Raw genomic sequence first — 24,195 nt, 5'->3', positions numbered from 1 at the left:
TATATATATATGTGTGTATATATACATGTGTGTATATATAAAATTTTAAAAAATTTGTTGTATGTGTTTAATCCCCTCTTCCACCGCACATTTGCTCAAGATCTCAGAGGGGAAAGGGGGCAAAGCTAGGATTTGAATCCAAGTTTTTCTGACTCCAGAATAAGCTGAACTCCAGGACTCCTCTGCAGAGGCATCGCCAGGCCCCTTTGGCTCCAAAAGTTAGGTCTCTGTCCCAGTGCCAAGGGGAGATGCCCCTGGAACCCTCCACAGCCATTTCTGTGCTTCTGGCCTTCCTCACGCAGACCCTCCTGGAAAGTTCCACCCATGCCCACTTCTGCCTCCCATCCCTGAGCCCACTCCCTGAGTAATAACATCTCCCACCCATGGGGCACTTGCTGGAAAACAGGTGTGGACAGAGCTGAGGGTCTGACATCAGTCTCTGATTTAGTCCCATGATTGTCCTAGAAGCTGAGTGGCAATAGAGAGTCGTGGGCAAAAGTTCAGCCTGTGGAACCCGGCAGCTTTGTGTAAACTGGAGCAAGTTCTTCAATAGCTCTGGGCCTCAGTTTCCTCATCTGTAAAGTGGGGTAACAGCTGTGTCCATCTCGGTGGGATGTGGGGATGGCCCGGAGCAGGCACTCTTGCTCCATCCAGCACCCTTCCAGCTGCGTGGCCTGCGGTCAGCCTTCTGCATCGCTTCCTCTGCCAGGCCCAGCTTCCCTGCAGGTGCTCTGGCTGCGGCTGGAAGGGCTTTGAGGGCCCTCAGGGTCCACAGGACACTCCAGCCACTCCTTGACCTCACAGAGGACTCACCTGCCTGCACATCACAGCACAATGGACAATGCCAAACACAGTCCACCTCCTCGTCTCTCCCTCTCCGAACTCACTTTTGCCAAAACCCCCTCTTCTTAGAAATCAGCCTCCCTTCCAGGCTCCCCTCCGGCTCCTTGCATCTTGTATGAGCCAGCCTGCCTCTTGCTCTCTCTTCTCCAAGCCTCTGTACACACGGTTTCTTCTGCCTGGGTCACCCTCCCCTGGCCTCTCCACCCAGCACTAAATCCTGGCAGGGTTGATGCTTATTTTCTCCTGGGCTGAAGAGGGAAATGCCACCACCTCCTTGTGGCTTTACCCCCAGTTAAAGAAATGTCTTTATTGTGGAGTTCCCATCATGGTGCAGTGGAAATGAATCTGACTAGAAACCATGAGGTTGAGGGTTCGATCCCTGGCCTCGCTCAGTGGATTAAGGATCTGGCGTTGCTTGTGGCTGTGGTGTAGACCGGCAGCTGTAGCTTTGATTACACCCCTAGCCTGGAAACTTCCATATGCCACTGGTGAGGCCCTAAAAAAAAAAAAAAAAAAAAAAAAAGAAAGAAAAAGAAATGTCTTTATTGGATATTTTCTTTTTCCTTTTTCCTTTTTAGGGCCGCACTCGCAGCATATGGAGGTTCCCAGGCTAGGGGTCTAATCGAAGGTACAACTCCTGGCCTACGCCATAGCCACAGCAACACCAGATCCTTAACCCACTGAGCGAGGGTAGGGATCGAACCCGCAACCTCATGGTTCCTCGTCAGATTCGTTTCCACTGTGCCACGATAGGAACTACTGGATATTTTCTTTTTTTTTGTCTTTGTTGTTGTTGTTGCTATTTCTTGGGCCGCTCCTGCGGCATATGGAGGTTCCCAGGCTAGGGGTCTAATCGGAGCTGTAGCCACCGGCCTACGCCAGAGCCACAGCAACACGGGATCCGAGCCGCGTCTGCAACCTACACCACAGCTCACGGCAACGCCGGATCGTTAACCCCCTGAGCAAGGGCAGGGACCGAACCCACAACCTCATGGTTCCTAGTCGGATTCGTTAACCACTGCGCCACAACAGGAACTCCTGGATATTTTCTTTTTCAAAAGTAATAAATGTAAGGAGCAAAAGGGTACACAGATGCTTACAGAAAGAGTGAGAATCATTCTCCCTCTGGTCCCACTCCCCAGAAATAACTATACATAACTAGATGTGTCAGTTCTTTTTTTTTTTTTCTTTTTCCTAATTTTCTTTTTTGGCTGCCCCACAGCATATGGAGTTTCCAGGCCAGGGATCAGATCTAAGCTGCAGTTGCAACCTATGCTACAGCTGTGGCAACGCCAGATCCTTAACCCATTGTGCCCGGCTGGGGATCAAACCTGTGTCCCAGTGCTGCAGAGACACCACTGATCCACTTGCACCATAGCAGGAACTCCAGGATGTGTCAGTTCTTTTTTTCTATGAATTCACATCATACATACCTACACACACATTTAGCTTTTTTAATTTTTTAGTTAAAAAATTTTTTTTGTTTTTGCTTTTTAGGGCCACACCTGTGGTATATGGAAGTTCCCAGGCTAGGGGTCGAGTCAGAGCTGCAGCTTCTGGCCTATGCCGCAGCTACAGCAACACCAGATCTGAGCTGCATCTGAGGTCTATACCACAGCTTGTGGCAATGCCAGATTCTTAACCCACTGAGCAAGGCCAGGGATCGAACCCTCATCGTCATGGATACTCAGCAGGTTCTTAACCCACTGAGCCATGAGAGAACTCCTATTTAGCTTTTTTAAAATTCAAAGTGGGAACATGCTTTACATATGGTTCTGCAACTTTGTCCCTTTTGTTATAGATCAGATTTGCCCTGTGACTTGTCCAGATGGTGATGATCTGTTTGCCTGCATCCTCTCAAGGTCCAGTCGAGTCATTTCCACTTTGCATTTCATAAGTAGCATCATGATAAAGGGGCTTGTCTGCAGGTCTTGGCACACCTGGCGGGGAGTGTGGGGAAAGCAGATGCCTAGAACTGGAATTGCAGGGTCTCGGCGTCCATCTCAGGATCCATCCTGTCCAGCCACTCGGCCTCCGCCTTTCCTGACACCCTCTCGAGCCTCAGCCTTCCCCACCTGCAGGAGCACTGTTACAGAGGAGGCCCTCGGCGGGGGAGGGGGTTGGTGGATGCGTGATTGAACAAGTGAATGAAAGAACGAATGAATCGAGCCTTTCCTCTCCTCCTCTATCACTGGAGAGGTCCATCTCCAGCTCAGACCTCACCCCTCACATCTGAACAAAAACTGCTGCCTCTTCACTGGCCTCCCTGCCTCCATGCCTACCCTGCATGATCTGCCCATTCCATGGCTATATTAGCAGTTGTTTTTGAGGCACTGCCAGGAATTCCTCAGTAGACCTGAGGGTGGGCATGAAGTCACCTTGCTATGGGCACTTCTCCCTGATGGGGGGCATGGGAGGCATGGGCTTTGGTAAAATCTCTGTGGCTCTGGGCATATAAGTGCTAGGGAAAACACAAATCATGTCTTGTCTCTGGGCATTTGCTTCTCCTGGTATATTCACTCATTTTACCAACATTTTTTTTTTTTTTTGGCTACAACCATGCCATATAGAAGTTCCCAGACCAGGGACTGAATCCGAGCCATATTGGCAAACTACGCTACAGCTGCAGCAATGCGGGATCCTTAACCCACTGCTGAGGTGTGAACCTGTGCCTCGGCGGTGACCTAAACCCACTGAGCCACAGTGGGAACTCCAACCATTTATTGAGCACCTGCTTTGTACCAGCCAATAACAATGACCATGAGCAGGGCTGTCTGAGGATGAGAGGCCATGTACACCCAGGGTAACTCGTAGGGTGCAGCAGTCCCAGCAGACGGTAGGCATAGTCGTTCCTGCTACTAGTGACAAAGCTCAGGGAAGGATTCCTAATGCAGATGGCATTAGGGCCCGGCCTTCATGGAAGGGAGAGCTTCACAGGGAGAGATGAGGAGGAGGATTCGAGATGCAAGGCACAGAATGAGCTAAGGTTCAAAGGTGGGAAACCTTATGTGAATCCACAGGTCTGAAGAGATGGCTGCAGAGCCCCGGAGGCCATGATCAGAAGCTGGACCACATCCTGGTTGGACCAGGCAGGGATAATGGCCTTAGGGAGGAAATGCCCCCACCTCCTGCTGGTTCCAGCCTGGTTAGGGACAATGGGAAGAATTCTTGCTTCTCGTCCTCCCGCCAAGCTGGCCCCCTTATAAACTGTCCTCCTCCCTCAGGACAGGCCTCCTGTGAACCCCCTCCCTTTTTTTTTCCCCCTTTTCTAGGCCTGCTCCCGCAGCATATGGAGGTTCCCAGGCTAGGGGTCTAATCGGAGCTGTAGCCACTGGCCTACGCCACAGCCACAGCAACGCAGGATCCGAGCCGTGTCTGCGACCCACACCACAGCTCACAGCAATGCCGGATCCTTAACCCACTGAGCGAGGCCAAGGATCGAACCCGCAACCTCATGGTTCCTAGTCGGATTCATTAACCACTGAGCCATGATGGGAACTCCCCCTCTCTCCCTTTTGTTCCTCTTGTTTGGGGGGCCCACCTATCTGAGGACCCAGGACCACCCCAGCTGCCCAATAGGGGCCTAGGGTGCCCTTCCCACCCACCCACCCTCATTTCCTCCCTGGTATCCTTCTCCCACTGGGGCTCACTAGCCCCAAGGGCAGGGTGGGAGTTTGATTATCTGGGCTCTGCACAAAAATGTATTCACAGGAGTTCCCATTGTGGCTCAGTGATAAGGAACCTGACTAGGAACCATGAGGATGCAGGTTTGATCCCTGGCCTCACTCAGTGGGTTAAGAATCTAGCGTGGCTGTGAGCTGTGGTGTAGGTCACAGACATGGCTTGGATCTGGTGTTACTGTGGCTGTGGTGTAGGCTGGCAGTTGTAGATCCAATTCAACCCCCAGGCTGGGAACTTCCATATGCCGAGGGTATGGCCCTAAAAAAACCAAAAAAGATGTATCCACATAGATGCCAACGGTAAAAACCCTCACCAGTTCCATAGGCAAGTGTCCTGACAGCTAGAATCTGGAAGATAGAGAAGTGCAGAGAAGCCTGGCAGGGACATGGCCACTCCCCCATCCTATGCCCATCCTGTGCTCACCCAGCCCCATATCTCTCTACAGAACCCAGGGAACTGGAAGCCAGTAAAGTCGTCCTCCTGCCCTGTTGTCCTAGAGCCCCAGAAAGTCCTGGGAGAAGGGAGCACCAGGTCCTCAGGATGAGAGACACCAGGGAGCAGGCAGGGAACTGGGGTTAACTGGGGAGGCTGGGGATGCAGCAGTTACTGTCTGTGCTGAGAGGCCACGACACAGGAGCAGAAACCTACTGCACACCAGGCTCCAGGCTGGAGGCCCAGCATCCTAAGATTGCCCCTGTGAGGTGGTACCATCCCCATTTTGCTGAGGGGGAAATGAGGCTTCTAGAGGGATTGGTCATTTTCCCACATTCCCAGAGCCAGAAAAGGCTGGGAGTGGACTTCTGGCTCCAAATCCCTCAATGCTTTTTGGCCCCCCAACCTCGGCGGGTCTTATGGCCTCTCTGCCTCTGGGATTTCAGAGCAACCTGGACCACCGGGCAGGATAGGCCCCAAGGGTGGTGAGTGTGTGGGAGCAGAGGTCTCCTCTTCTTTCTTTGCTCTGTCCCTGGACCAGGGAGGGAGGGCTCTGCTTGGCAGCTGCTCAGGGCTTGACTGTCAAGGGGCCAGCAGGCTGGGAGGAGTGGGGAGAATTAGGAGAAGGGCCTGGGCACCCTCCCCTCTGGTGGTTCATGGGCATTCCCTTGCGGGTACTCAGACCTCAGAGCCAACACTTTTTTTGCTGAAGCAGGAGATCCAGCACATCTGCTCTGGTGCCAGGAGAGCAGGGCCACTTTCACAGGGGCCGGGCACTTGGACTCAGACGGTGTTGGGGTGTTGGTGGACCACCAGATGTGGCACATCCCACCCCAGAACCCCTCTTTAGGGATTCAAAGGCGTCCAGAGGGCTCCTGGGGTCACACACGTGGTTTGTTCCATTGCCTGCAAGGTGGGGGTTGGGGAATAACTTGGAGCCCCCCTCCCCCCAGTCCATCTCCTTCCCAGGAGCTGCCAGGAGCTGCTGAGCCAGGGTGCCACCTTGAGCAGCTTGTACCATCTGTGCCTACCCAAGGGCAGAGCCCTCCCAGTCTTGTGTGACAAGGACACCACAGAGGGCAGCTGGCTGTTGAGTGAGCATCAGGGAAAGAAGGGACTAGAACGTCAGGCCCAGTGAGCATTTCTACTCCTTGGCCCCTAGGCGGAGCCAGAGCCCACTGGAGCCAAGGCCCTCCTTAGCGTAATTCGGTAACAAGTGGTTCGTGAGCCCTCAGAGGGCCCGAAGAAGTCTGAGAAGTCCTTACAGAGGAGACGCCCTTCAAAGGGCCTTGAAGGCTGTGTAGGAGTTCTTGAGACAGATGAGGTGCAGAAGGCCATTCCGGGAAGAGGGAAAGACAAATGCGTGGGGGCAGGAGGGTGGGGTGGGGGATTGCATGCATGAGCTGAGAGCAGCAGGGTGGTTGGCTGAGATCTGCTGGTGTGAATCGAGCACGGGCTGAGAGGCCCTGTAAAGACCAGTTCACAGAGGGCACTGAATGACTGACTGAGGAGCAGGGAGGGCAACAGGGAGCCATGGGAGAGTTTTAAGGGAGGGAGGGACCAGGCCAGCAGCTGCAGCTCCTGGCCTGGGAACCTCCATATGCCGCAGGTGGAGCCCTAAAAAACCAAACCACACCAAACCAAACCAAAGTGAGGAAGAGATTTATGCTTTAGAAAGAAGACTCAGGCTGTGGCTGTGGTGTAGGTCAGCAGCTGCAGCTCCGATTCGACCTGTAGCCTGGGAACTTCCATATGCTGCAGGTGGGGCCCTTAAAAAAAAAAAAAAAAAGGAAGAAGAAGAAGAGGTTCCCGTCATGGCACAGTGGAAACGAATCCGACTAGGAACCATGAGGTTGCAGGTTTGATCCCTGGCTTCGCTCAGTGGGTTAAGGATCTGGCGTTGCCATGAGTTGTTGTGTAGTCGCAGATGCAGCTTGGATCTGGCATTGCTGCGGCTGTGGTGTAGGTCGGCAGCTACGGCTCCGATTTGACCCCTAGCCTGGGAACCTCCATAGGCCTCAAGTGCGGCCCTAAAAAGACCAAAAAAAAAAAAAAAAAAAAAAAAAGAAGAAGACTCAGGTATTTCCTGCTGTGGCTCAGGGAAATAAATCTGACTAGTATCCATGACGATGTGGGTTCAATCCCTGGCCTCGCTCAGTGGGTTAAGGATCCGGCGTTGCTGTGAACGGTGGTGTAGGTCGCAGATGCAGCTCAGATCTGGTATTGCTGTGGCTGTGGTGTAGGCCAATAGCTGTAGCTCCTATTCAGCCCCCATCCTGGGAACCTCCATATGTTGCAGGTGCAGTTCCTGTCGTGCCTCAGCGGAAACGAATCTGACTGGCATCCATGAAGATGCAGGTTCGATCCCTGACCTTGCTCAGTAGGTTAAGCATTGCCATGAGCTGTGGTGTAGGTCACAGACGTGGCTCGGATCCTGAGTTACTGTGGCTCTGGCGTAGGCCATCAGCTACAGCTCTGATTCAGCCCCTAGCATGGGAACCTCCATATGCCACACCTGCAGCCCTGAAAAGACCAAAAAAAAAAAAAAAAAAAAAAAAGGCAAAAAAAAAAAAACAAAACAAAAGCTCAGTCTGCCCTTTGGAAAATTCATGACAATGGAGACCAGAGTGGAGGTAGGGGAATTCCCATTGTGGCACAGTGGAAACAAATCCGACTAGTATCCGTGAGGATGCAGGTTCAATCCCTGGCCTCACTCAGTGGGTTAAGGATCTGGCATTGCTGTGATCTGTAGGTTGAAGACATGTCTTGGCTCCTACATTGCTGTGGCTGTGGTGTAGGCCGGCGGCTACAGCTCCAATTCAACCCCTAGCCTGGGAACTTCCATATGTCTTGGATGTGGCCTTAAAAAGCAAAACAAACAAACAAACAAAACAAAACAGAAAACTGGGGGTAGGGACACAGGTTAGGACTACTACCAGGGTCTGGACCGGAGAAGAGGGTGGGCAGGGGCAGCAATGGAAGTAGAGGCCCTTGGACTGAAAGATACTTAGAAGAGAGGCTCTACAGGGCCTGGGGATGCTTGGCTTGAAGAGGAAAGTGGGGCTGGGAGGGAGCATCAGGGTAAGGCTGAGTGGGCCTCTCCTTCTGCTCTAATACCTTGGTTGGTTCCTTTTTTTTTTTTAGAACCACACCCACAGCATATGGAACTTCCCAGGCCAGAAGTCAAATCATCGAATCAGAGCTGCAGCTGCCAGCCTATAGCACAGCCACAGCAACTTGAGATCTAAGCCACATCTGCGACCTATAATGCAGTTCGTGAAAACACTGGATCCTTAACTCACCGAGAGAGGCCAGGGATCAAGCTCCAGTCTTCAGGGACATTGTGTCAGGTTCTTAACCTTTGAGCCACAATGGGAACTCCCAATATCTTGGTTCTTAACATAGTAAATTAGAGTGGGTTATTTTGAATCTGACCCCCAATAGGATTGATCATCTCCCGAGGGCAGGGACAAAGTTTCTATCATTTCAGCCCCCAGGGCTTTGGAGGCTGTGGTTGAAGTCGAGTGTCAGTAAAGGCTTATATCAGCATATAGGGTTGATAGGTATAAACACAGGCAAATCTCACTGGGCAAATCTCACACTTTATCAACAAGCCCCCAGTGCAAGGGGGGGCACGTGTCCACATGCCCCTCACAGCACACCATTGTCAGTCACCACTGCCCTGCTTCTCCTCATCCCATGTCAGCCTGGTCTTATGGCTGTGCTAGCCTTGTCTGCCTCCCTAGGTCTTCCAGAGGCAGCGGGATGGTTCCATGGATTTCTTCTGCTCTTGGTCCTCCTGCCGAGCAGGTTCGGGGAGCCAGGAGTCTGAATTCTGGCTGGGGAATGAGGTTCTCAGCAGGGTCCAGGGAGCCCGAGAGGCATTCCCTTGGTGTTCTGACTCCCCACTTGGGATCTGGGGATTCCTCCATCTCAACCTCCCCTCCCCCAGGTACCTGGGAGCTGTGGGTGGAGCCCGAGGCCTTTAGAGGTGACCACACCTGTGCTCACTACGGGGCCTTCTGCCGCCTTAGTGAGCCAGCTGGTGCTGGGCAAATTCTCAGAGGGCAAGGCAGGTGAGCGAGCCTCACTAAGGTGGGGCCCTGGAGTAGGGAAAGAAGGTGAAGGAGGCTGGGTCTTTTCCCAGGGCTGCCACAGCCTCCATGAATGACCCGGGGCAATTCTATCCATTCTATGGGCCTCAGTTTCCTCATCTGAAAAATGGGAATTATGAGACAGGGTGGTGCAGGAGTGAAGAAGTTGGGCTCTGGAGGCAAACAATCATGAGTTTAAATCCAGCTCTAGGGAGTTCCTGCTGTGGCGCAATGGGATCGGCAGTGTCTTGGGAGCCTTGTGATGCAGGTTCAATCCCCAGCCCAGCACAGTGGGTTAAGGATCCGGCATTGCTGCAGCTGTGTCTTAGATTGAAACTAAGGCTCGGATCTAATCCTGGCCTGGGAACTCCATATGCCATGGGGCAGCCTAAAAAGAATATAAATAAGTAAATAAAGAAAGAAACAACCAAATAAATAAAACCAGCTCTGGGAGTTCGTGCTGTGGCATATCGGGTTAAGGGTCTGGCGTTGTCTCTGAGGCGGCACAGGGTCCAATCCCCAGCCTGGTACAGTGGGTAAAGGATCTGGTGTTGCTGCAGCTGAGGCATAGGTCACAGCTGTGGCTCAGATTTGATTCCCTGGCCCAGGAACTTCCAAATGCTGTGGGTGCAGTGGGGAAAATTTTTTTTTAATAAAAAATAAATAAAATAAATTCAGCTCTGTTATTTACTATGTGACCCTTCCAAGTCAGAGCCTCAGTTTCCTCCCCAGTAAAATGGACAAGGAGGCAGGAAGGGAGGGTGTGGGAGCCATCTGAGGCTTTGTTGAGTGTTGGCATTATTTACTTTGGAAGAGGAACCAGGGAAATCTTTTTTTGGAGAAACACCAACAGTTGAGGAGAAACTGGAGAGGGAAGTGGTTATGAGGAGGTGGTTCAGGGGAGCCCCCTTTCTTGCCTGGCATCAGAGCTGTCCCTCACAGCACTCCCTGGCACAGTTGCCCAGGATGCTGATGGGAGCTGAGAGGAGACCAAGGAGTAAGAGAAGAGTTGGGGATTCTGGGAGGGCAGAAGGCAGTGCGAGGAGCCAGTGGCCTGGAGCCACCGTCCTGAGTTCAAGTCCCTGTGACAAGCTGGGTGCCCTTGGGCAAATACCCTGGCTCCTGGCACTGCTGTTTTCTCACGGGGCCTGAAAACATCCATCTCACAGTTTCTCTGAGGCTCCTGTGAGACCATCTCTTCAAGGGTGTGAGGCAGGAATGACTGTTGTGGAGCAACGGAATCAGTGGCATCTCTGCAGCCTCAGGACACAGGTTCAGTTTCGGCTCTGGCACAGTGGGTTAAAGGATCCAGCATTGCTGCAGCTATGGCATAGTTTGCAGCTGTGGCTCAGACCTGATTCCTGGTCTGGGAACTCCACAAGCCAGGGTGCCAGGCATGGTGCTGACACCCAGGTATGTCCCATTCCTGCCAGGGAACTCTCTGTGCTTCCACAGCTGGAAGCCTTTTACCACCTATGATACGGACCATGATGCCAGTGGGGGCAACTCTGCGGTGACTGTCCTCAGTGCCAGGTGGACACCAGCTACAGATCCTGCTACCAGTCCAATCTCAACAGGTGCTACTCAGTGTCCGAAGCCACCACCCATAACTATGGCTTCAACTCGGCTTCAGCATGGCCACCCACACGATGCTTCGCTAGGGCACCCGAGCAACCAGCACCCTTATCTCTCCTGTACAGCTTCCAGACCCTCGGCTACTTCTCCCCATCGCTAACCACCTCTGCTCTTCTGTCCATGTTTAAAAAATAAATCATTTTAACCCTTTCTTGGCTTGCAGGCCTCTTCCAATTACTGAGAAGAACTTGACAGGGCAGGGGAGGGACACAGGTGTGAGTTCCATTCAAGGAAAGATCTTCTAGTCAGATAGATGGCCTCAAACGGTAATGAGGCTTCTGTCTCTAGAGGTATGCAAGCCGAGGCCAGAGAAACATTTAGTGGCGCACTTGGAAGGATTCAAGCATTCACTGACACTTCTCTTTGGCCCTACAAGTAGACAGTTTTGTGGTGGGAATCAGACAGCTATCTCACCCTCTCTGTTGTCCCCTGCCTGTCCCTTCTAAGTTGTCTGTTTCCACGCTCTGTTGTAAGTCGAGTTCTCATCTTCCACAACTTCTTGCCTGTCTCATTAGGGGCTAGTTTGAACTCAGGCAGGTACATTTTTCTTCCATGGGGCAACATGGCAGTGAAATAGCAGTTACTGAACTAACATTTATTGAGCAGTTAGTTAATTCGCTAGAGTCACATTCTAGAAAGTGGCAGAGCAATAAGTAGTTAAGAGTCTGATCTCTGCAGGCTGATAGGTATTTCTGGGCTCTGTCATGTCATCCTGCTCTGTCATGTAGCTGAGTGATCTTGGACAAGTTACTCAACCTCTCTAAGTCCCCAGTTCCTGATTTCAGAGTCCACAGAGGTTTACACCAGGCTGCTGGCACACTAATTCACACTAGAAGGTTAGGGATTCTTGGAGATTGGAGCTGGGAAGCTATTGCAGCCCAAGGGCTGGAATATCTGGGGTTCTCCTTCAGGGAGGTAGAGAAACATCTGCATAAGGACTCTTAGGTCCCATGGTCACGTGTGGGGTGGAGGTCAAAGGTCAGCAGAGCTCCATAACAGATTGAATTCTTGGGAAAGCAGCCCCCTGGCAAAAGGGCAAAGGACAGGGCTCACATACCATGCTCCTGGCAGCCCAAGGAGCTGGCTTCCCCCAGCCCAGACCCTCCCAGCCTGCACAGCAGGACCTGGAGGACCGACACTCTTCAGGCATTCTCTGCTGTGGTCTACACATCCAGATGTCTCTGGAGATGGATTCTGTCAACAGACCCTTGCAGAGCAGGGCCTGCAATTCTCACTTCTGTCTCAGCGCTGGCCTGGGCACACATCTTATGAGCGCCTGCTGCGAGCAGTCCGCAGTGGTTGGCGTGCACAGGGGCACAGGCTGTTCCGGAAGCGGCCTGTCTCAGAGGTTCTGGCGGGAGAGGAGGGAGAGAAGAGTCCCGGGCCGCTAGGGAGCGGTGCTGCCCCAAGGCCGAGGGTGGAGCTTTCCTGGTAGGCCGGGAAAGGGCTGGGCCCGGCCTACAGGAGAGCGACGGTCGGAGCTCTCCTGTGGAATCCGCGTGGTGGGCACTGCCAGACCCATTCCGGGATCTCCCACGTGACTCAGAAGCGGATCACCAGATGCCCAAGATTCCCGGGACCCAATCCCCGACTCCAGATCCTCAGGATCTTGCAAGTCGGAGCCCGGATTTCGCCCTGGACACCAGATTCCCAAATAGGGGACCTTTAGCAGGACTCCGGATATCCAGATCTTCAGATCCCGAAGGAGATTCCCGATCCCAACCAGATTCCCGATCCCTGGCTCCTGTCTCGCCCCGGGTGCCCAAAACCGGGCGCCCGACGACCGAGCGCCCCCGCATGGCGGGGCCGTGCTCGCGGTCCGGAACCCTGGAGTGCGCCGGCAGCTGCTGGCAGGACCCGCTGGCCGAGGCGCTGAGCCGGGGCCGGCCGCTCGCGGCGTCTCACGGCCGGGGCTGCACGCGAAGCCGGCCCCTCAGCGTGGTGTACGTGCTGACCCGGGAGCAGCAGACCCGGGTGGAGCCCGAGGCGGGAGACGAGGCTGAGCCGCTACCCCTGCGCTGCCTGCGGGAGGCCTGCGCGCAGCTCCCTGGACCGCGGCCGCGGCCTCAGTTGCGCAGCCTGCCTTTTGGGACCCTGGCTCTGGGAGACACTACAGCACTGGATTCTTTTTACAATGCTGGTGAGCGCGCTTGGGGGCGGGGCCTGGGAGCTGGGAGGAGCCGAAGGGGGCGTGGCTCGGAGACTCCCGGGAGACCCCAAGGTCGGTGAGGGGGTGCTCGAGACCTAAAGTGAGCTAAAACTGGGGGGCTTGAGGCGGGGCCGTGATAAAAATGGGAATTTAGGGGATCTGGAGCGCAGCAGGGCTCAGGTTGGGATTTAGCCGATCCAGGCCTGGTTCGGGCTTCAGGGTTGGAGATTAAGCGCTCGGGAGTCGGCATCATGCCTGGGGAGCGGGGCTAGAATTGAGGAGAGGCTGGGAGCGGGGCAGGGTGTGGTATCTCAGGAGTGAGGTTGGAGAACTCAGCCTCAGGATGATCTCGCACGGAGCTCATGAGGGAGGCTCTCATGAGGGAGGCTCCCAGGAGGTGTAACTTGGACTAGGAAAGGGGTTGTACACGTGCGGTTGAAGTTCAGGGTCTTAGCACACCGCTTCCGAAGATCCGGCTGAAGAGGCAGAAAGAGAAGCGAAGGAACCCAACTACACTGGATTCTCCACGAGGGAGCTTAGGTTATGAGGTCCAAGCAGTTATGAGAGAATGGAGCTGGGGCGGGGCTGGAGGCGGAGCAGGGTTGTCCGGGGGCGGAGTCAGAAGGCGGCTATTCTCGCGCGGGTCACCCCGCCCTCCCCAGCCCCGAAGCCCCACCCCCGAAACTTATTTGTTCATCCAAGAGTCCAGGAACCTTACTTGCAGGATGTCCGTTAAATCTCAGCTTAAAAATGAAGGCTAGCTCGACCTCGGGACACAAAGACACACACACAGGGTCATAGGCTCACAGATCGTATATATGTTGATTTACATAGGCTGTGGCACACAGAGATAATAGAAACAGCAAGCTACACACACGCACACACAGAGAAACACAGTGCTGTACACACACACACCACGTGTTTATACACATGCATATACACACAGCACACTGCTGGTGGTAGCCACTTTCAAGAGATTGAGTGGATGACCCAGGGAAGGGGACTTCTCTCTTGGCACAACTCCTGCCTCTCCAGTGGCCTGGGACAGTCTCCAGGCTGCTGCACAGCCTCCCCTCCTCTGTGCCCAGTGCCCATAGGCTCTGAGGTGGGATGTGAATTGCAGCACGGTGAGCTCCACGGCTCTCCTTCCCTACTAGAGATATCATTTCTGTCTGAACCTGAGGAACCCTGAGGCCCAGAGCAAAACTGGACTCTGCTGGAGTCACATGGGCGGGCAGGACAAGCCAGGATGGATGCCCAGGCTCCTTCCCCACAAGCTGGGCTGCGGGCTTCAGGGCTCAGGGCGCCCACCGTTGTGCCTGCAGATGTGGTGGTGCTGGAGGTGAGCAGCTCCCTGGGGCAGCCGTCCCTGTTCTACCACCTGGGTGTGCGGGAGAGCTTCAGCATGACCAACAACGTGCTCCTCTGCTCTCAGGCTGACCTCCCTGACCTGCAGGCCCTCAGGGTAGGTGGCCAGGGGGCCAGTGGGGGCAGGCGCCAGGCTGGGGTGGCCCTACCAAAACACCAGTATCTGAATGTCTGTCCCCTGCAGGAGGACATTTTCCAGAAGAACTCGGTGAGCAGAACCCACCTCTCAATCCAAAGTGCCCTTTGACCTCCATGGTGACCTCTGACAGCCACTATCTTTCCTGGCCTCTTCATTCACCTCTGACCTCCATAATGTCCCCTGATATCCATGTGATCCTTCGTTCCCTATTGTCTCCCTTCATAAAGTGTGTCCCTTCCCTGCTGTTCCAGTCCCCACTGGTGCTGGCCTTTGACCCCCTCACTGCCCCTCTCTAATCTGGTACTGACCTCTGACCTCCACTGACTCCTGCCTCCCTTCCACCAGGATTGCATTGGCAGCTACACCCTGATACCCTATGTGGTGACAGCCACCGGTCGGGTGCTGTGTGGTGATGTAGGCCTCTTGAGGGGCCTGGCTGACGGGCTAGTCCAGGCCGGGGTGGGCACTGAGGCCCTGCTCACACCCCTGGTGGGCCGGCTTGCCCGCCTGCTGGAGGCCACGCCCACGGACTCTTGGTAATGGGGGCCCACAGCAGGTGCACCAGGAGGAGGCTGGTGAGGGTACAGTGGGCTGGGGCTGAGGGACAGGCCCTGCCATTCTCTCTCCCTCCCTCCCCTGCCCTGGACATTAGTGGTTATTTCCGGGAGACCATCCGGCAGGACATCCGGCAGGCACGGGAGCGGTTCAGTGGGCAGCAGCTGCGGCAGGAGCTGGCTCGCCTGCAGCGGAGACTGGACAGCGTGGAGCTGCTGAGCCCCGACATCATCATGAACCTGCTGCTCTCCTACCGTGACGTGCAGGTGTGCGGTGCTCAGAGAGACAGGCGGCCAGCCAACGGCCTTCCGTGTGGGACAAACCCGAGTCCACCTCCTGGACTCAGTCATTTGCCGGGGGCTCCGAGCAAATTATCGGATGTCTCGGAGCCTCGATTCCTTGTTTGTAACAGGGGATGATCGTGTCACTGTTTCTCAGGGCAGCCAGGAGGCTGGGGCACGTAGCGGGTTCTCTGTGGAAGGTGTGGTGTCTACACCGCCTGCTGGGCCCGAGGGAGGTGTGCACAGGATGAGGGGTGGGAAGATGCGGTGTCAGGGGTGGGAGAGGACCGCAGCTTGAAGTTTTCCTCAGGGTCTTGTGGGCCGATGGGACCCGCCAGAGGCCATCAGGCCAGCGCATGCTGTTCCCTCATGCAGGACTACTCGGCCATCATTGAGCTGGTGGAAACACTGCAGGCCTTGCCCACCTGTGATGTAGCCGAGCAGCACAATGTCTGCTTCCACTACACATTTGCCCTCAATCGGTAGGTCATAGCCACATGGGGACACGAGGCTCTGCTGTGTGAGGTCATTGTCTGGGATCATCGCTGTTTGGGGAACTTGCTGACCAGGGTCACAGTGACGTCCCTGCTGCCCAGGGTGGAGTGGGGTGGGGTGGGACTGCCCTTGGAGTGGTCAGAGTTGTCCAAGGTCACAACTCCTCCGGGTCCCTGCAGCTAGAAATCACTTCCCTCTGGAATCACTACCTCTAGAAAGGTCAGTGCTGACCAGAGTCACTGTTCTTTTTCTTTTTTTTTTCCCCTGTCTTTTTTGGGCCACTTCCTCAGCATATAGAGGCTCCCAGGCTAGGGGTCGAATTGGAGCTGTGGCCACCAGCCTATACCGCAGCCACAGCAACGCCAGATCCGAGCCACATCTGTGACCTTCACCAGAGCTCACAGCAACGCTGGATCCTTAACCCACTGAGCAAGGCCAGGGATCGAACCCATAACCTCATGGTTCTTGGTTGGATTCGTTTCCACTGCTCCACGATGGGAACTCCACTGCTCTTCTGAGGTCATGGTTGTCAGGCCCTTGGAAGGATCCCTGCTGTTCAGGGTCTGCGGATTCTCCGGACCATAGAGTGGGTCCCCAGCCTGTCTTCCCCTTCCCCTAGGAGGAACAGGCCTGGGGACCGGGAGAAGGCACTGGCTGTGCTGCTGCCATTGGTACAGTGTGAGGGCTCCGTGGCGCCTGACCTGTACTGTATGTGTGGCCGTATCTACAAGGACATGTTCTTCAGCTCTGGCTTCCAGGATGCTGGGCACCGGGAGCAGGCCTATCACTGGTAAGGGACTTAAACGAGTGGACAGTGGGCTGAGCTGGCAGGATGAGGATGGGGCTGTGGGCATCGGTCTAACCCTGCATCCTCCCCTTCTCTCCGTGCGCTGCCCCCGCCCACCCACCTACCACTCCAGGTATCGCAAGGCTTTTGATGTAGAGCCCAGCCTCCACTCGGGCATCAATGCAGCTGTGCTCCTCATTGCCGCTGGGCAGCGCTTTGAGGACTCCAAGGAGCTCAGGCTCATAGGTGAGCCCCCATCTTGCACCCCTGTCTATCCCCTTACCCACAGGGGCTCAGAGGGCAAAGAGAGAGGACTCTGGGCTGGAGCTGGGGCTGACCCCATCCCCATTTGGACCCGTTCTGCTTGAATCCACACTTGGGTCCTCATACCTGTCCTGGACCCTTATGAGCCCTTGAGTCCACAGTTGAGCTCACACTTGTGTTCCTTATACATTAACTCCACATACACTTGTTCCCAAACCCTCACCTGTGCTTGAGCTCCTCGTCCCACCAGAGATCTGGCCACACCCAGTTCACCCGTTTCTATGTTCCTGCCCACATGAATTTGTGGCTTACACCTGGGCTTTGCCCAGACTTGTAACCATATTCACTACGTGCAACCCATGCCCCCTTCCAGGCATGAAGCTGGGCTGCCTGCTGGCCCGAAAAGGCTGTGTGGAGAAGATGCAGTATTACTGGGATGTAGGCTTCTACCTGGGAGCTAAGATCCTCGCCAATGACCTTGCCCAGGTGGCGCTGGCTGCAGAGCAGCTGTACAAGCTCAACGCCCCCATATGGTAGGTGACCTCCTCTGTGGTTCTGAGCTGCCCTGGGCTGTTGGCTTCTGCACCCATTATCCACTGGCATCTAGTCTGAACCTCGTCCAGATCAGGGCTCTTGGCACCCAATGGCCACATTCTGGCTGCATCCAAACCAGTGCCAGCTGGTGCCTGGACTGAGTTGAGGACGAAACTGTGTCTGCAGGTACCTGGTGTCTGTGATGGAAACTTTCCTGCTGTACCAGCACTTCAGACCCACATTCGAGCTTCCTGGAGAAATCCCACACCGTGCCCACTTCTGGCTCCACTTCCTGCTACAGTCCTGCCAGCCACTCAAGACAGCCTGTCCCCAAGGGGACCAGTGCTTGGTGAGGCCCGTGGAATGTGGGACCTGGGTGAGAGGACAGGCCCCATCTGACCAACCCCTTTTACCTGCCATCTGCAGGTGCTGGTCCTGGAGATGAACAAGGTGCTGCTGCCCGCCAGGCTGGAGGTTCAGGGTACAAACCCCGTGAGCGCAGTGACTCTGAGCCTGCTGGAGCCGGAGGAGCAGGCGAAGTCGCCAGTGAGTCGCCCCCACTCACATCTATGCCCCACTTTTCTTCAGCCTTCCCTTCCTCTCCAGACTCCCTTCGTGGTCCCCAGCACCCCTCCAGACCCCTTTCTTCTCGCAGGATGTTCTCTCTAGCTGGACCTTCTCAGTCGCCTCCATCAGCGGTGTCAGGTGAGAGGGGAGACAGCGGTGGGGCGGGGTAGGGTTGGGGGCTGGGGCGGCCCTGCTGGGCTCACTGGGATTCTTCACCCCTTCCAGCGTCTCGAAGCGGGACGAGCGCTGCTGCTTCCTCTACGCTCTTCCTCCGGCTCAGGACGTTCAGCTGTGCTTCCCCAGCGGAGGGCACTGCCAATGGTGCGCAGCCCCTTGGGTCCGGGTGCTCTGAGGCCCAGGATGCGCAGGGGCTATTGAGGGAAAGGCAGGGACAGGTTCCCTCGACAAAGAGGGACAGTTCGGCCCGACGGGGCCCCTCCTACCGGTCTGCCCTCTGCTCTCAGGTTCTGCGGCCTGATCCAGGTCTTGGTGAAGAATCCGGACTCCACGGCGCCCGCGGAGGAGGCGGAGGGCGTGGGGGAGGTGTTGGAGGTGAGGAAGAGGGTGCAGGGAGCTCGAGAGGGGCGAAGGGCCGAAGGCCCTGCTGAACCGCCATCTCATCCGTCCCCGCAGTTTGATTACGAATACACGGAGTCGGGCGAGCGGCTGGTGCTGGGCCAGGGCACGTACGGGGTGGTGTACGCGGGCCGCGACAGGCACACGCGGGTGCGCATCGCCATCAAGGAGATCCCGGAGCGGGACAGCAGGTTTGGGGACCGAGGCCGCGCGCCCGGCTTGGGACTCAGAGCGGCCAGATGGGAGGTGGGCGGGTCACGTGGGCGGACCACCCGTGGAGAGCGTTCGGTGGGAGGGACTATAGCGGGGTGGGGTAGGGGCTCGCGCTCTTAGGGGCCTGGCCAAGTGCATCGGCTCTTCCAAGCGAGAATTTGAGCCCAGTGGGCCTAGGCCTGTGCCCAGAACTGCAGGGACCCCGCGGGCCACGGTCTGGAGGTGGCTGTGGGCTGGGTGATAAGTTGTGGAAAGGGATGGTGGGGGCTAGTGGGTGGGACAGACCCTGCCCCAAGCTGGCCTGTTCCTCTCTCTCTACCTGCCCGCAGGTTCTCTCAGCCCCTGCATGAAGAGATCGCGCTGCACAAACGCCTGCGCCACAAGAACATCGTGCGCTATCTGGGCTCAGCCAGCCAGGGTGGCTACCTCAAGATCTTCATGGAGGAAGTGCCTGGAGGTGCCTGCCCTGCGTGGGATGGGAATGGAACTGGAGTTGTGGGGCATGGGGATGGAGCCAAGAGGGGTGGAGAACCCTCAGGGAAGATGAACCCTAGCATGTGTGGGTGCTGTAGCCCAGAATTCTCTGAGGCTGTGCAGCTGGATGATGGAGCCTGGGCCATGGCCTGGGCCTTGAGCAGAGAGCTGTGGGCTGGAGTAAGTAGGTGCCAACAATGACGTTGGACTGCATCTGCCTAGGCAGCCTATCCTCCTTGCTGCGGTCAGTGTGGGGGCCTCTGCAGGACAACGAGAGCACCATCAGTTTCTACACCCGCCAGATCCTGCAGGGACTCAGCTACCTGCATGACAACCACATCGTGCATCGAGACATCAAGGTTAGCCTGTAGCTGACCCACCCTGGTGGGGGCGAGGGACAGGAAGAGATACGGCCCCAGACAGAGGCTGATAGTTTAGACTAAAGGGGCAGATCTTTTGCAAAGGGTTGGGGAATTCATCAAGAAGGCTCCCTAGAGGAGTTCCCATCGTGGCACAGTGGAAATGAATCCGACCAGGAACCGTGAGGTTGCAGGTTCAATCCATGGCCTTGCTCAGTGGGTTAAGGATCTGGTGTTGCCATGAGCTGTGGTGTAGGTTGCAGATGAGGCTTGGATCCTATGTTGCTATGGCTGTGGCGTAGGCTGGTGGCTACAGCTCTGATTCGACCCCTAGCCTGGGAACCTCCATATGCCAAGGGTGCAACCCTAAAAAGCAAAAAAAGGAAAAAAAAAAAGAAAGAAAGAAAAAGAGAGAGAGAGAGAGAGAGAGAGAGAGAGAGAGAGAGAAGGTTCCCTTGAGAAGGAAAGAAGTTCCTATCTGAAGCCAGCTTCTAGAGGGGCTTAAGGGGAGTCCCGGGAGATGGGATTTCAGGATAGGGTCCCGTTCTGGCATCAGGAGTCCAGCCTGATGTCTCCTGAGCACAGTGTTCACTCTACTCAGGGGGACAACGTGCTGATCAACACCTTCAGTGGGCTGCTCAAGATTTCTGACTTTGGCACGTCCAAGCGTCTGGCAGGCATCACACCCTGCACAGAGACCTTCACAGGTACCAGGTGTGGGGAGTTGAATGGGACTAAGACATAGGGCAGAGAACTCGAGGCCTTCCAGGGAATGGCGTTGCTCCTGGGCATGGAGTTAAAGTCCTAATGGGGGATGGAACCTGGGACAGGTAATTGAGCCAAGAGTGAGGTGATAGAATCTAGAACTGGAGCCTGGATAGCTGATGACATTGAGCTTAGTCTCTGAAGTACAGCCCAAAGTTCAGAGGGGATGATGCAGTCCAGGAGAGATGATGGCCCCTGCTGTGGATGAAGGAGGCCATGAATGTGATGAAGCCTGAGATGAGTGAGGAAACTCAGGATAGATGTTTGACAACCAGGGTAGGCGAGGGGAACTATTTTGGATGATAGAATTCAGGGTGAGTGCAGGTGGCCAAAGGATGACAGATGCCCCTGTCAGCCCCACAGTGATAAAGTCTAGATAAATATGATTTCTACCTAGGAACACTACAATATATGGCCCCAGAAATCATTGACCAGGGCCCACGAGGGTATGGGAAGGCGGCAGACATCTGGTCATTGGGCTGCACTGTCATCGAGATGGCCACAGGTCGTCCACCCTTCCACGAGCTAGGGAGCCCGCAGGCTGCCATGTTTCAGGTGAGATCCTGCAGGGCCTGGCTTAGAAGGTGCGGGTGGGGACAGACTGGGCCCCGAACACCTCTCAACTTGTCCCTTGTCTACCTTCCACGCCCCCCTCCCAGGTGGGCATGTACAAGGTGCACCCACCAATGCCCAGTTCTCTATCAGCTGAGGCTCAAGCCTTCCTCCTCCGGACTTTTGAGCCAGATCCCCGCCTCCGAGCCAGTGCTCAAGCACTGCTGGAGGACCCCTTCCTGCAGCCTGGGAAGCGCAGCCGCCGCCCTGGCTCTCCCCGACATGCTCTAAGGCCCACAGGTACTCAGTGGGTGGAGGGAGGGAGCACCCTGGGGTGAGGGCAGAGGGGCTGTGCAGGTGTGAGGGCTGAGGGGGTCCTGGCTGACAGCCTGTCCCTCCCTCAGATGCCCCTTCAGCCAGCCCCATTCCTTCAGCTGACTCTGCCACCTCCCAGTCCCAGACATTCCCGCGCCCTCAGGCACCCTCTCAGCACCCTCCCAGTCCCCCCAAGCGCTGCCTCAGTTATGGAGACACCAGCCAGCTCCGGTGAGCACCCAGGGTCCAGGGTGGGTTCGCTTCATCTGGTTTGTCTTGGTGTACTCCTTCCAGAAAAAGTCCTTGGGGCCCTGGGCTCTTTGACCACCTGCGAGGATGGCATTTGTGTCCTTCTCCTCCCAAGTGCTCTTATTTGTATATATTGTGCCCTCTCAATGCTAAATTCATCTCCTTTATTCCTGTGAGGTGGGCATAAAAGTAAAAGCCAGGATTCAGACTCTGGGGTGGAGGTGGCTGGACGGTGTTGCTGCCGGCGCTGCACTGGCTGCTCTTCATTGCACTCAGGGTGCCTGAGGAGCCCGGGGCCGAGGAGCCCGCGTCGCCTGAGGAGAGTTCAGGGCTGAGCCTCCTGCACCAAGAGAGCAAGCGCCGGGCCATGCTGGCCACAGTGCTGGAGCAGGAGCTGCCAGTGCTGGCAGAGAATCTGTGCCTGGAGCAGGAACAGGTGGGCGGCTCGCCCCAGCGCCCCCTGCTGGTCGAGCAACGACAGGACTAGGATTTCTGTCCCCGGCTCTCCCCACCCCTCAGCATCTCGCCCGGCTTAGGTGGGAATACCCGCGGACGTCCCTTCTCTTCCTTGTCAGGGTCCCCGACTGGAGAGGAATCACGTGGAAGAGCTACTGCGCTGCCTTAGGGCGCACATCCACACTCCCAACCGCCGGCAGCTGGCCCAGGAGCTGCGGGCCCTGCAAGGGCAGCTTTGCTCCCAGGGCCTTGGGCCTGAGCTTCTGCAAGGACCGCTCTTCGCCTTCCCGGATGCGGTGAGGGAGCTTTCTCACAGTTTGGGCTGCCCAGTAAGAGACAGTGAGCTCCCAATGCTAGGGAATGGGCAAGGCCTTGATGTTGCAAGATTCCATGTCGTCCTCGTGAAGATAGAAGAAAGGCACATTTGCTCAGGCCTAGCTTCTCAGCCCCTCCTTTGACCCCAAGCCCACCCACCCAACTTGCCTCCGACAGAAGACTTTCTAGGCCTTTCCAACTCAAGCCCCGCCTCTCTTTGAGGCTCAGCGTCTCAGCCGCACCCTCCCTCCCATTCAGGTGAAGCAGATCCTCCGCAGGCGCCAGATCCGCCCACACTGGATGTTCGTGCTGGACACGCTGCTGAGTCGTGCTGTGCGGGCAGCCCTGGCTGTGCTGGCCCCAGGTAGGCGGGGGAATGGAGCCTGCCTGCCTGCCCTCCGGAGGAGGGTGTGGTCCTTGGGGGCGTGGCGAGCACTAGCGGGGCGGTAGGGGCGTGGTCAGTTGGGGTCAGGCTTGACCTGGGGCCAGCGGGGGCGGGGAGAGGACGTGTGACCAAACAGCCATCTCGCCGATTGAGACTGCCTGGCCGGCGCCAGAGGATCCCTTTGCCTATGTCTGGGGCTCCCAAATGGGTGTTCTCGCCCTGCCTGAGACCCCATTCGGATTGGCAGAGGCGGAGAAGGAGGGAGTCGCACCGAGATCAGAGGAATCCAATAAAGAGGAGTCCCAGCCCAAGCAGCCAGAGACCCCAGTCCAGCGGAGCCCACTCCCTCGGGAACCTGAGCAGGGCACCCCGACTCTGATGGTGCAGCTGGGCCTCTTGAGAGCAGAGACGGATAGGTACAGCTCCTGGGACCACCCGTGGCCTCTGCTCAAGCTTCACCCCTTCTCGCCCTCCATTCTACTGTCTTCTGCCTTCCAAAAGGCTTCGAGATGTCCTGGCTGAGAAGGAACGGGAGTACCAGGCCCTGGTGCAACAAGCCCTACAGCGGGTCAGTGGGGAGTCCAGGGCCTGTGCCCTGGCTGCAGAGCCCCCAGGTGAGCAGGACCAGACTGGAGAACACACCTGGTGGGTGTGAGGCAGCCTCTAGCAGAGGCACCTTGGGATTCACTACCTGACTTCTCCCTGATAGCTGCTCTCACAGTGGACCAAGGCCTGGTGCAGTGGCTAGAGGAACTGAATGTGGACTCAGGAACCATCCAGACGGTGAGGGAGAGAGTGCTTGGTGATCCCTGACCCTCACCAACCAAAGACTCCATCTCTACCCATCTTTCAGCTCTTCTCACTTTCTCCCTCTGGCGCAGAGAATCTCAATATTGCTGAGCACTTCGTATACCCCTCCCATTGTACAGATGAGAAAACTAAGGCCCAGAAAGGAGTGTGATTGGCCCTAGCATGTTGGTAGTAGAACAGAGGTAGTTCCTGGGTCTCTGGACCCATTTTTCTCTGATCTTACCTCTGTGTTTCTGTGTACGGGTCTTTGTTCATAACCAGCTACTGAACCACAGCTTTACCCTCCATGCCCTACTGACCTGTGCCACTCGAGATGACCTCATCTACACACATATCAGGTATGTCCTGGGCACTGTGGGGATAACCCACACATATGGCCTCATGCTGGCCAGATCCTGACACCAACCCACCCAACCCAGTTACAGGCCTGCCTAGGTTCCTCTCTGGAAACAACAGGGACACTAGGGTTCCTTGGGGACAGAAGGGGCATCAGGCAGACAGTGACTACCAGAGAGAGCCCAGGGCCTTCTTCTGGTTGAGCCACATTGAGCCTGGTACCCCTAGGGGAGGGATGGTATGCCGCATCTGGAGAGCCATCTTGGCACAGCGAGCAAGATCCACGCCAGTTACCCCTAGCCTCCAGGAGGCTGACTGAGGACATCAGAGGCGGGAGGCCAGGCCCAAGGATGGATGAATGGAGAAAACACAAGAGGCTTCTGACACACCTGCCCCAGGACTCAGGGGCCACTGGAGAAGGCCAGGTGGGTGGGGGGCAGGGTAGGGCCAGGCGCAGCCCCAGGGAGGGAAACCAACCACAGAGATGCCCTAAGCTCACTGAGTACCATCAGGCAAAGGCTATTAAACGATGCTTTTGTACCTTTGGCAATTTTTGAAGTATGGGG

At 56.0% G+C, this 24,195-nt stretch overlaps 1 protein-coding gene across 2 annotated transcripts; it reads left to right on the top strand.

The window, feature by feature from the left end:
* The first annotated feature begins 12,124 nt into the window (after positions 1–12,124).
* Positions 12,125–24,169, top strand: MAP3K6 (mitogen-activated protein kinase kinase kinase 6). 2 transcript variants are annotated; one of them, XM_013988796.3, is made up of 29 exons: positions 12,125–12,825; positions 14,160–14,299; positions 14,387–14,410; positions 14,687–14,877; positions 14,994–15,162; positions 15,553–15,659; positions 16,292–16,462; positions 16,593–16,705; positions 17,097–17,256; positions 17,444–17,606; positions 17,684–17,803; positions 17,913–17,962; positions 18,050–18,145; positions 18,289–18,376; positions 18,458–18,591; positions 18,943–19,070; positions 19,310–19,446; positions 20,048–20,153; positions 20,609–20,766; positions 20,871–21,063; positions 21,168–21,309; positions 21,604–21,763; positions 21,903–22,079; positions 22,357–22,462; positions 22,731–22,899; positions 22,985–23,097; positions 23,193–23,266; positions 23,555–23,631; positions 23,858–24,169. In XM_013988796.3, exons 1-29 carry the CDS (start codon positions 12,246–12,248, stop codon positions 23,946–23,948), a joined length of 4,137 nt encoding a protein of 1,378 aa, XP_013844250.2. In that variant the 5' UTR covers positions 12,125–12,245; the 3' UTR covers positions 23,949–24,169. The 2 variants fall into 2 exon arrangements, with proteins under 2 accessions (XP_013844250.2, XP_084819644.1); XM_084963518.1 differs by lacking the exon at positions 14,687–14,877.
* Positions 24,170–24,195: the final 26 nt, after the last annotated feature.

This window comes from Sus scrofa, chromosome 6, assembly GCF_054392235.1.
Source record: "Sus scrofa isolate SSC_HxYL_T2T_F1_AM1 chromosome 6, Sscrofa_HxYL_maternal_Yorkshire_Landrace_v2.0, whole genome shotgun sequence".
Taxonomy (NCBI): Eukaryota; Metazoa; Chordata; class Mammalia; order Artiodactyla; family Suidae; genus Sus; species Sus scrofa.
This window is presented reverse-complemented; position numbering and strand designations above follow the sequence as displayed.